This window comes from Cottoperca gobio, chromosome 21 (assembly GCF_900634415.1).
Source record: "Cottoperca gobio chromosome 21, fCotGob3.1, whole genome shotgun sequence".
NCBI lineage: Eukaryota > Metazoa > Chordata > Actinopteri > Perciformes > Bovichtidae > Cottoperca > Cottoperca gobio.
In genome coordinates, this window is record NC_041375.1 from 7382145 (window position 1) to 7394394 (window position 12250).

Below are 12250 nucleotides of genomic sequence, written 5' to 3' on the forward strand. Positions count from 1 at the left end.
TGCTAACAGATGTCCCACTGGCATAGTGTGTTTAGTTTCATTGATCCACCCTGTTCACCATTGGACATCCTCCACTTTGTAAAACATGAATCATCTTTTCCTTGTTCACATTTTTTTTGCCAAGTCAGCAATGAAAAGTGTCCCTCCTTGAGAACTTACATTTAGGCTTTAACGGTCGGACGTGTTGGCAGAAAAGTTAGGAATGAAAGAATCTTGAAACGGCTCCAACCTAAACCTGCTGCTGCTTACCTTAAATTACCTGAGAGGTAAACTCACTTGCATAATATTGTTGTGGAGTTGTGTGAGAAAGAAAGACGGATAGTGACAAGAGTCAACTAGTGTCAAGTGTTTGTGTACGCAATCGCCTTCTGCACCTCCCGCTCTTTCAACTGATTCAACAGGTTTGTGTAGTGTCTGTCCCCCCTTATGGTTCATATCCCAGCAACTATTTCCGCTGTTTAAATAGGAGAGGGTTGGAGGGAGAGAAAAGAGAGCAAAACAGAAGAGAAAGGAAGAATGAGAATCAGTGCAGCAGGAGTGGATGAGTGTTTTGAGTTTGTTTGGAGAAGAGGGACCGGGATGAGGCAAGAGCCTGCTCTCTGACGTCAATGGACTGTTCCCTGGGCAATATGCCAACCGTGTGTGTGTGTGTGTGTGTGTGTCTGTGTCTGTGTGTGTGTGTGTCTGTGTGTCTGTGTTCCATGCACAAACAGTGGTCCACTCCAATCATGACCTACACATCAAGGTTGAGGTCTTTGACGACAGGGACTGGGACAGCTGCCACAACAAGATTCCCCCCCTCAATTCTTCCTCTCTTTTCTCCCTAATGTCCTTTGCTCAGTGTTCTCCTCTTGTGCAGGCCCTGGCACGCTTAAGTTCACTACCTGGATATGCAATGGAAACATAGTCACAGAGATCTTTGAATAAATAAACCTATCCGAGCTCAGAGTACAGGTCTGCTTTATCTCCATTAGTTTTGTTTGGTTAACCTTAAGGTCTTTTACATCACTGTTTTGTTCCCGAAGCGATCCGTCAGCTATTTTTGGAATGAAAAACATATTCAGTGGACTTGGTGAAGTTGTGCAGGTTTTACGGCATCATACATTGCTCTCCGTAATGTTCTCTCAGTTAAGATGTCTCTTGTTGTTCGGATGATTTCTCCTTGAGTAACATAACCATGAAGTTGGGATTCATTGCAGGGCTGTTGTATTCGACTGCATTAGTTTTAGCTACATGTACCAAATAAAGTGGCAACTGTGTGTGTTGTATCTCATTCCGTTGTGCCCCCCACTTCTGAAACCAAACCTATGCCTTTGATCGCCACTGGTTCTTAGTTTTAGCTTCCTATTACACTTGGATCCTTTGTCAATGTTTATTTAAGGGGAGACACTAAAGGTGAATAGGGTAAAATGAAACTTCTCCAGTTAATTACTTACATTAAGACAATACGTTTGTGTATTACAAGTTTTAAAAATGCAATGGAGGCTTTAATGGTAACTTTTTAATATATTTAGGTGAAATCTATTTGTTACAAATGGTAACAAATAGTATTGTAGTTAAATAAAGACATACATGTGTATTATGGATTTTTTCATTGCACTAGTCTGAAAGAAGACCTGTTGTGTCAAAAAATCTCAAGACTGACCCGTGCATGAAAAAACAATGTCTTTGACTGTTGCCTCTCGCCTTAAGCATGTGTGACCAAGTGGAAATCAGACCTAGAATCATAGCATCACTCTCTTAAACCTCTCATCTCAACTTCTCTTCTCATCCTCTAGATTATGTCCAAGCCCAGCGATCAGGTCTCGGCTGGAAACTCCAGTGCCTCAGGGCCGGCCAGGCAGCACCAGAGTCACCCAGAGGAGACAGAAGAGGAGCTCAGGGAGCACCAGGGGCTCTCCCTGTCGCCCTCCTCCTCTAACATGTCCGCGCAGGAGACGGGGCCTCTGCGAGGGATGGTCATCAAGCAGGAGCCCCCAGACCCCCAAGAGCAGGAGGAGAGAGAGATAAGGGACAGACAGGCTGAGCAGGACTTCCTGTTCCGACAGGTAAGGATGCAGTGAAAGTGTGGTGCAGGTAGGAGTGGGAGAAAAAGCAAAATACTGCACAGATAGTAGATGGGGTTAAAGGAAAGGAGCAGGACGGGAGTGAATGATGGAAATTGGAGACCGACTGGGCGTGAAATTAGAGTCAGTTAAAAAGCAGATTGCACAAGTTCAATCTGCTTTAAGGATATTCCAGAGTAAAAATAAAAAGAAGGAAACTGATCTGCTTGCACATTTCATTCTTGAATGCATTCCAAGTTGGCATCAAATCCTATCTCAGTAGCATTATCTAATCGTGTAAATGCATTCAGGCACTTCAGTTACTATAGCTGGATATTATGGAGGAACCTTTCTCTGCTTGCTTAAATGTGGTGATTTGTTGGTGAAGGAAAATGATCTGACAGCAGTGACAGATGGAGATCGTAGTGACTGAAACACTACACTCTGCATTCGATCTGCCCCCTTCCCTGACTGTCTGTCCAGCCCACTCTCCGGCATATTTTATGTTTTTAGTCACGAAGAACGTACTCTACTAATACAGAATATTTTTTTTTTTATGAATGGCTTAGGGCTTGTGTACCTCCTCCACACCACTCCATACGGACAATCACATTCTTGTGCTTTCATCATTCAGACTGTTCACCCACACACAAACCGTGACAGTCTCCAATTTTGCATTTCTTGTCCATCTCTATCACTTTATTGCACGCACACGCACACACACACACACACACACACACACACACACACACACACACACACACACAGTCAGGAGGACACCATGTCCTCATTTGTCCAGCCCATCCCTGCTGTCCGCTCAGCCAAATTCAATCAGGCACTCCTCTCACTGTCGCCATGGCGCCCAGTGTAAGCGGACACGCCCATCACAATTGAACAACGGGATTGCCTGGTGAGACTCTTTTGAATGGAAACATTAGCTATTTAACTCAAATACATACATACTTGGGGAAAGAGTTTCTAAGCGCGTACATTAGACACTTTCAAATTAGTCATAATTACAAGTAAATGTATTTCTCACTTTGCAGTTTTTAAGGCGGTTTGAAGGCTCATTATTAGATCATTGTTTGTTCTGGGCTGCTCCCTTTTTTATAATCATATGAAGAGAATAATTACTATGTGAAGTCAAGTTGAGAATATAGTTAGTAGTGTCAATTATAATACAGGTCTAAGTATAGCCTTTTCAGTGGAACATGTTGTAAGGTATTAAGCTGCAATGTTAAATATCTGACTCATGTCCTTGCATTGCTACCATATTTGTGTTGTCATGTGAATGAAACAGAAAATCTGTATTTCACTGTGTAACACAATATCAACTCTTATGAATGCTGCCTCTGTATATTGTGTATTACAGCAGCTTGGCATTTGCAAGAATCTGGTGCCATCTTCTGGCTTTAGTAAGACGTTGCAGTCCAGCAGACATACAGTTCAAGTTAGTGACTGTGTGTGTGCGTATGTACGTGTTTGTGTGTGTCAGCAGCAGGCTCTGCTGTTAGAGCAACAGCGGATCCACCAGCTGAGGAACTACCAGGCCTCCATGGAAGTAGCCGGGTTATCAGTCAGCTTCGCAGGACACCGCCCCCTCTCCAGGGCTCAGTCATCTCCAGCCTCCGCCTCCTTCCCCATGGTCGTACAGGAGCCCCCTGCCAAGCCTCGATTTACTACAGGTCTGTTGAAAAATAATAATGATATGGGTCTTAAACCTACACACTGCAGTTTAATCATGCTGTTTTATTGGTGTGTGTGTGTGTGTGTGTGTGTGTGTGTGTGTGTGTGTGTGTGTGTGTGTGTGTGTGTGTACTGCTCTCACACCAGTGTCCAATCCATTTAAGGAGTTCATTGTAATTTTGTCTAACTAGGTTTACCAGAGATTATAATTTAGGCAGCTATTTTAGATTTAGTCTTACTGTTTAGACAAAAATCTTATTACGTTTAGTCACATTTTAGTCGGTTCATAGTTGGAAACGTCATTTCATTTTAGTCAAAAAGTTTTCTCTCAATTTAATCAGCAAATTTATTTATTCTAAGTCGTCTGTCAAATATAATTTGTAGTCATTATATCATATGGACCTTTTCAGTCTATCTAGTCTAGCCAAAACAAATATTTTTGTAATTTTAGTCAAAATAAATTCATATAAGACTTTTTATCAATTGACATACACAAGGTTGATGGTTAAGAATGCAGCTTTGCTCCGACTCCCCCTGACTGTGCTTATAAATGACGTGCCGTGGGCCATAACGGGCCACCCACCCGGCCCGTTATGAGAGCCAATCCAACAGCACATTTGTGCAAAATATGCAATAATTAACCACCCAAACCTGCAGACAGCAGCTCTATGCATTATAGTAGCACAATGCACAGAACTGAGGACTGAGACAAGGATAGACAGAGACGGAGTGAGCACTGCAGCGTGGTGTGTGTGTGTGTGTGTGTGTGTGTGTGTGTGTGTGTGTGTGTGTGTGTGTGTGTGTGTGTGTGTGTGTGTGTGTTTGAGAAGGAGAGACAGAGAGGGGAAGAGAACGTGGAAGGTGACGAAATAAAGAGAGATTTCACTTTCACAGTTTTTATTTTTTGCACTGCATTTTAGTCTTTTTTCTTCAAAAATATTGTTGCATCGTCTCGTCTTAGTCATGGAAAAAAAGGTTATTGACGAACATAGTCCGTCATAGTTTGGGCTTAGGAAATGAACACCGTCTCACACAGAGGTCAATCATAAAGTAGAGTGGTAAACAATAATCTAGAAACACCGTAAGCCTTTTCCTGGAACCACACAGCATAATGAGCCAACATACAGAGGCTGTGTATGTTCACAAGGCTGTTGCGACATATTCTGACCCTCCTGACAATATATTCCACAACAAGGGTCATTTACGGTACGGCATCATCTCCACTTTTGTTTAGGATGAAGCAGGTGCAATAGATAATCGCACCATAAGACTTCCAGTGTGATTATAGGAATCATGTTGCGACAACTGTTCCTGCCCCTGCTGTCCAAGATGTACAATTACTCTGCGTGTGTTTGTGTGTGATGGTGTGTGTGTTTTCCAGGTCTGGTGTACGACTCTTTGATGCAGAAGCACCAGTGTATGTGCGGCAACACCACCAGCCACCCAGAGCACGCTGGCCGCATCCAGAGCATCTGGTCCCGATTACAGGAAACAGGCCTCAGGGCTCACTGCGAGGTAAGACCTCTGGTACCACAGAAGATGCAACATTATGAGACTTGAATCGATACAGTGTTTGTAAAACAATAGATTTGAAACTTGAATTGTCCTGTACTGGAGCTACGGGTGAGTCAAGCATCAAAGATGAGCCACTTTGAATTGGTGAGATTCTGTCCTCCTCTTTTATCCAAATTACAGAGAGTGCGCTGCATTTCTCCATCTTCCTGGAAAATCATGGAATATAATTATAGTATGGCAGATGCACAGTAACATAACAGCGGAGAGAATAAAACAAACTGATAAGTAACTGACGTTCAAAGGTGAATTATTACCCTAAAAAAGACAGAAACGTCCTGCTTTTACACAACCACGTCTAACATGTGCTGGTCTCTTTACACTGCACGGAGAGCACCATGTTATTACCATGTCAGTGGTATGGTTTCCTCTTTTGTTGTGAACTGTTGTTTATTTCTCTCTTTCAAAATATTTTTAATAAAGTTGTCTATAAAGATTCAAAGGTTAGTAGTGTAATTAATGCCACTATCCATCTCTGGAGTGCAGGTTGTTATAACGACCAGAAGGGGGCAGTGTGTAGCCATTTTTCCTTGTAGCTTGGACACATTCTGAGGTTATGGCTTGAAAATGAACCAGTTTCCCGTCCTACAGTTCTACATTAAATACAAACATTTACCCCTGCAGAAACCTTTGGACCGCCTTAACTGCAATACTTCCTCATGAGTGTGGGACATGGTGTCCTGAACGTCAAACAATGTGACTCGGTCCTTGCCGTCTTCTTTGGTGACCATGGCAGCTTGGATGGTGAGCGCAGAGTTTTAACCAAATACTGAATCTTTCCTACCTGTGTCCTCTCAAGTGTATCCGCGGTAGGAAGGCCTCACTGGAGGAGTTACAGACGGTCCACTCTGAAGCCCACGTCCTGCTGTATGGAACCAACCCACTGCGGCAGAAACTAGACTGTAAGACTTACAATAACACATTGATACACACACACACAAATTCACAAAAGCACTCACTACAAGGTTGAACTTGTGGAGCAGCTGCAGTATAGATTTCTAGGCAATCTGACTGCCAGCCATGCTGTCTTCCACCTGCTTAATCTCAAACCACTCTGCTAAATATTCTGAAGCTTTAACGCTGAAATGAATGAGTGCTGAGATAGATAGTGTTACTTAAGTGTTTCACAGGTTACATGCACAATAGGCCAACAGGTGCAGCTCAAAGCAGACAACACACTGCACATATCCATTTACATGCATACAACGCAACATTAACTGTTGAATTTGTCCATTTGAGCAGACTACATCTCAGACTAAGACTTTGTCTGAATGCTATGAATTTGCAGCGTCTGCAAAAGGAATCTGCTTTAATGCTTAAACCGTGTCATAACAAAAGGTCCAAGCTAATAAAGCCCTGGAGGTGTTACGATAAGGTGAGGAACTGCTGAAGCTTGTTAACTGGAAGTCGCGCAGGCTGCTTTGTCACTTATGTCTGGCCTTTGTGGCTTAAAGTGCAGGTGTAGCCAAGGTAGTCTCTGTGTGTGCGTGTGCGTGTGCATGTGGTGTGTGTTCGTGAGAGAGAAGAGAGCTAAGGGGCAAACCCCAGTTGTCATTTAAAATGTTATTCCAGTGGAGACATAAATTCCCCTCATTATTACTGCTTACGCAGGAGAATTACCAGATAGTCTTGTGTAACATTCAGCAGCATACAGGTGGGTTTGCACACAAAAATGGAGAAGAAGAAGAAGAAGAAAGTGGAAATTAAAACTGTTATAACATTATTTTTAAACAAATTAGCAAGTGGCTGACTGAGACTTGGACCCCTAACCTTGGTAATGTCAGTGCCACACTCTGCCCATTGAGCTTCATAAGGTCTGCTGTTGTACTCATGAAGCTTTATACTCGTCCAGTTGTCAACACTGGATTGGGATTAGTTTAATGTTTGGAAAATCCGGGCAGTTATGTTTTACATTGAAACATTTCTTGAAAAACATAAGAACAGGGCAAGCAGTTAGATTAAATTCAAATGCAATAAAAGGTCGTGTATGCCGTTTGAACAAAAAAAATAAAGGTTTTGTCATTCAGAGGAAATTCTAATTTCAAGACCAGCTAGATTTCTGTTTATATTCTGACCCGTCATTTTCTATGACAACAGATCTCCTTCTGGCCTGAAATCTCGATTCGCTTTAATTATCAAGGCAATGACATACGTTTTCCCCTTCACCTTGCCCAATTAAGCATGCCCCTGTATACTCTTGCTGATAGATTAGGTCAGAAAGTCAAACGCTCAGTTTCAGGGGTCATGCAATCATTTGTGCCTGTGAGTGCAGAAAGTTACCTCTTCACCTGGTAACCTTTCGCTCTCTCCTTTTCTAATTCTCAATTTCTGTCTTTTTGCCTCAGGTTCAGTGAGCCCCATGTTTGTGAGGTTACCATGCGGGGGCGTAGGGGTAAGTCACATTTCTTCGGTTCATAAAGTCATGCTTGAGTCATTTTACAAATATTCACTCAGTAATTAACTATTGGTAATTTGTGTGCCTGATATAACTTGGAAATTGCTAGTGTTAGTCACGCTTATTCAGTGGAAAATTGATGTAATAGACTGTTTTTACAACATTGTGCGAATCTAATCAATACCCAGCTGGCACCGCTCCATCTGACTTCTAATGAAACAATAAAGCGTAGCTTCAGCATCATCAAAAAGTACCTCGCCCACGCTCTCTCTGCCCCCTGCCTAAATAATGGTCCCATTTGTTCTTGTTTCACCAAACAAACACGCACACACAATTGTAACACACACACGCACACGCACGCGCGCACACACACACACACACACACACACACACACACACACACACAACCACCCCTCAAGGACCAGAGGCTACAAGAGCTGTTGCTTGCCTTTCCGCTATGTTTGTAATTATAACCAGATGTTTTCAGAATACGAGGTGTGTGTGTGTGTGTGTGTGTGTGTGTGTGTCTCTGTGTGTGTGGGTATGTTTTTGTTTGTGCATAGCAGTGTGTTTGGGAATTGTGTGCTAAGGCAATGATTTAGGTGGTTGGAAGTGCTATCTTTTCAAATGGATATGCTAGAACAGTCTAACACCTGTGTGTGTGTGTGTGTGTGTGTGTGTGTGTGTGTGTGTGTGTGTGTGTGTGTGTGTGTGTGTGTGTGTGTGTGTGTGTGTGTGTGTGTGTGTGTGTGTGTGTGTGTGTGTGTGTGTGTGTGTTACTGTTGACTTTTTCCACAATGTTGAGGATTTCTAAAGGCCAGCCCATTATCCACCCACCCACCTACACCTACTGTGCCCTTTTACTTGCTCTTTTTAAATCTCTAACTCTTATGTTATCCATACCTCCACTCTCTCTCCCCCCTTCTTCCCTCCCTCGGGGCTTACTGCTGCTGCTTTGGTGGGAACAAGAAGAGCTCAAGCTCTGCGCTGCCTTGTTCTGCTCTTTAAAATGGCAAATGGGGCTAAATTGTTGTCTTCCTGTCATACACACACATACAAGCCAACCACACACACACACACACACACACACACACACACACACACACACACACACACACATTTACAGAGGAAGGGGGCTGAAATTAGGCTGTCAGCCTGTGGGGAACCATCATTCCCTCATACCAGCACGTTCCCGCTCTTTTTTTACCTCCAACACGCACTCAACAGACACACAGACACACACACACACACACACACACACACACACACACACACACACCCCTTCCCTTTCACTTTTCCCTGACTAACTTGCGCCCTGCTCCTGGCTCGAGGCGAAACTAACATCAACATGGGAAATAATAAACCACCCAGTCTCCACATGCTGCTTTAAAGCAGCATCTGTTTGTGCTCATTAACCTGACTTGTATATATGATTCAGTTTCCCATTCACTCACTCACTTGGCTCTTCACTTGCTTGCTCGCTCAGTCACTGACTCGGCTACTACTCAGTGTCTTCCACTTACGCCACTTTCTCTCTTTCCTCATTTTGCTCCAACAGTCGCCCTCTATACCCCCTCAGTCCTCCCTATTTGTTTTTGGTCTATGATAAATGCACCACCATTTTTTTTTTCATGGTCTTTCTTGGCACAACTTAAAAACGTCTTCTTCCCCTGTGGATGTTATTATGGAGTTCTCCTCCAGCCTTGATCACACCCGTCACTGCAGACGAGGAAAGTAAAGTGGGCCGGCTGGCTCGAAAGCTCTTGAGTTGCGTAAAGCACTGAGCGGTTAAAGGAGTGAGGGTCTGGGGTGAATGTACCAGTCGGCCAGCTGACTGACTGAAAGGCCGTCAGTGTGAATGAAAAGGCCAGCAGTCTGACGCAGTGGGTGACTGGCAGGTTAAAGGTAACATATTCAAAGTAGGAGAGCCCCCGGGTTTACATCAGAATGCTCTGCCAGAGCTCTGGCATGGCCCGCCCCGCACATGTGTGTACAGTTCAAACACATCGACACTCGACTTTCTTTTTTCTTCTTTTCCTCTGCCAGCTTCTTCTCCCTGTGTTTATCATGTGCTCCATCTGAGGGTGTGTATATTATCCTGTGCACGGCCCTGCTCACAATCTATTACATAGAATATTGTGGTCCATTTGGCGTGTGTGTGTGTGTGTGTGTGTGTGTGTGTGTGTGTGTGTGTACGTGTGTGTGTACATGTGTGTACGTGTGTGTATGTGTACGTGTGTGTTGTGATTGGGGCTCAGGGCCGAGCATGCCTCGGCATTAATCAGGCTTGACCACTGAATGGTGGCCCTATTTCTGAACACACACACACACACACACACACACACACACACACACACACACATACACACACACACACACACACACATACACACACACACATACATACACACACACACATACACACACACACACACATACACACACACACACACACACACACACACACACACATTACAAACACACAGTCAAAGTTTTTTTCACTATATTAAACAGATACATAAATGCAGAATAATCTGTCTTGCTTTACTTTAATGTGTGTTTGTACCGAGACTTAAACATTTCTGTCATGTCCACATTTCCATCCAGGACTTAAGTAAACACCAGATTCAGATTGATATTTATTTATTTATTTATATATTGATTTGGCAACATATTGGCAAACTAAGATGTTACAAAACTACCTTTACCTTTAAAATTGACACATTAATTTACAATAATTGGCAGAATGAGCAGGGCATTATTAATTAAGAAATATTTGCTGTTTGCGTGTATTGAAGAACAACTTAAAACACAAAGTTATCTTACATCTGCTCCTCAGACTTTGCTCAAATAAATGTTAAAGAATGATGCCGTCTGTATGATTCAGCTTGTAAGTATGTGTTACCGCCTCACAGTTTCTCTCCCTATTGTTTTCTGAAACTACCACTTTCAAAGACTAACGTTTTATGTGAAATGACACAAGCTAAATAGTTTCAAATGTCCTCACAGTTTTACAATCGCTGTCACGCTGAAGTAAACCACACCATCTAAAGTCCCTAAATAAATGGAAAACAGTATAAAGTTGCATATTTTTGCTCCTCTTAAAAATGTGATATTAACAACACATGACACATTGTGTGTGTGTGTGTGTGTGTGTGTGTGTGTGTTTGCAGGTGGACAATGACACCATTTGGAATGAGGTCCATTCATCCAGTGCTGCTCGTCTGGCCGTCGGCTCGGTGGTGGAGCTGGTCTTCAAAGTAGCATCAGGAGAACTGAAGGTTAGGTTGTTTTTAGGGATAAGAATGACTGAAGACATTTAATAACATTTAACATGGAACCAACACGAAACAAGCCTCAAAGAGCCGCGGCCACCGGTGGGCTCTCAAACTCCCCCCCTCCCTCCGCCAGCCCCCCCTTCCCCCAAAAAGATGTGGAATCGACTCCCAAGGGACACAAGTCATCAATCTTAAATCACCTCCTCCAAACTAATGGCAGTCCCAACCCGGCCAGTCCTGCTCAATTGAATTATTACTGGATTGACAAAAAACTGCTGAGAATATTTTTGAAGGAAGGAAGGGAAGAGTGTGTCTTAATGACAGGAAGTAGAGGGGAAGTGGCATGCACACACAGACACAACTTGCCTGTGCAAACGTCCGCACGCAAACTTGCACTTCAACACACTCACTTTTACCTTTTTCTCTCACACACACATGCAGCACTTACACACACTATTTTTTTTTAATGCATTCTAGGCAGCTACATAGACCACCGACCCTTTCAGACACAATGCATGGAGACAGGAGTCTGGATGTGCGGCTGCAGAGGTGCCTCTCCAGCTCAGGAGCTTTCACAAAATAGTTTTAAGTTCTATCCAGGAACAGCAGGGCAGGTGGAGAGAGTGGGAGTGAAATCCACAACAACCCCTAGAGTTTGTCACATGGTTTACTCTAGACAGGGAGGGTAAAAAACAAATATTTATTGATTTTTTTAACAAAGGGGAAAGCTAAAAGTTTTAAGACCGCAGAGATAGCAGCTAAAAAGTTGGACAGAGGAAAAGACATGAGAAGAAAGCATTGATTATATATACAAGCTGGCAAAAGTTTTTGGGATGCTAAAAAATTAATCGTTGAAATTCTAATAGCACATGCTGCAGTCATTCAAACATGTAATTTATGTGATCAAACACACAAGCATGCATCACAGAAGCACTTATTGCTGTTTATGCTTGTGTTTTCATGCACCATTAAAGCCCTGCAGCATCCGTAAACATCATCAGTAAATATGCACCGTCATGCTCACTTTACCTACAGTGTCAGAAATACAGTGCGCGGCTTCCTTACACAACAATGTGAAAGACTTAAAAGAGGGTTGCTGTACATCCTTAACCTCCTACAGGGCACCTCTCCGCTCTACCTTGACAAAGAAGCAGAGAGAGGCTTGATCATAACGTGTATGCGTTGCCATTCGGCGCCGCTGTCTGTCAAGAGTAACCAGCTGTAAACACGTTGACTGTGTCAGCGGAGAGGCTTGTTGAGACATATTTACCGTT

The 12250-nt window shown here is 43.2% G+C and overlaps 1 protein-coding gene across 5 annotated transcripts in view; it reads left to right on the forward strand.

Annotated features, from left to right (window-relative positions):
- Window positions 1-11054, forward strand: part of LOC115026165 (histone deacetylase 4-like) — a 36378-nt gene extending 25324 nt beyond the window's left edge. For 2 of the 5 annotated variants that reach the window (XM_029458832.1, XM_029458834.1), the window contains exons 12-17: window positions 1779-2048; window positions 3541-3730; window positions 5113-5246; window positions 6103-6205; window positions 7649-7695; window positions 10872-11054. In XM_029458832.1, the coding sequence (XP_029314692.1) occupies window positions 1779-2048; window positions 3541-3730; window positions 5113-5246; window positions 6103-6205; window positions 7649-7695; window positions 10872-11021 (894 nt within the window). In that variant the 3' untranslated portion in view covers window positions 11022-11054. Of the gene's footprint in view, window positions 1-1778; window positions 2049-3540; window positions 3731-5112; window positions 5247-6102; window positions 6206-7648; window positions 7696-9744; window positions 9783-10871 lie in introns of all 5 variants that reach the window. The other 3 variants (XM_029458833.1, XM_029458835.1, XM_029458836.1) reach the window with 2 other exon arrangements.
- Window positions 11055-12250: the final 1196 nt, after the last annotated feature.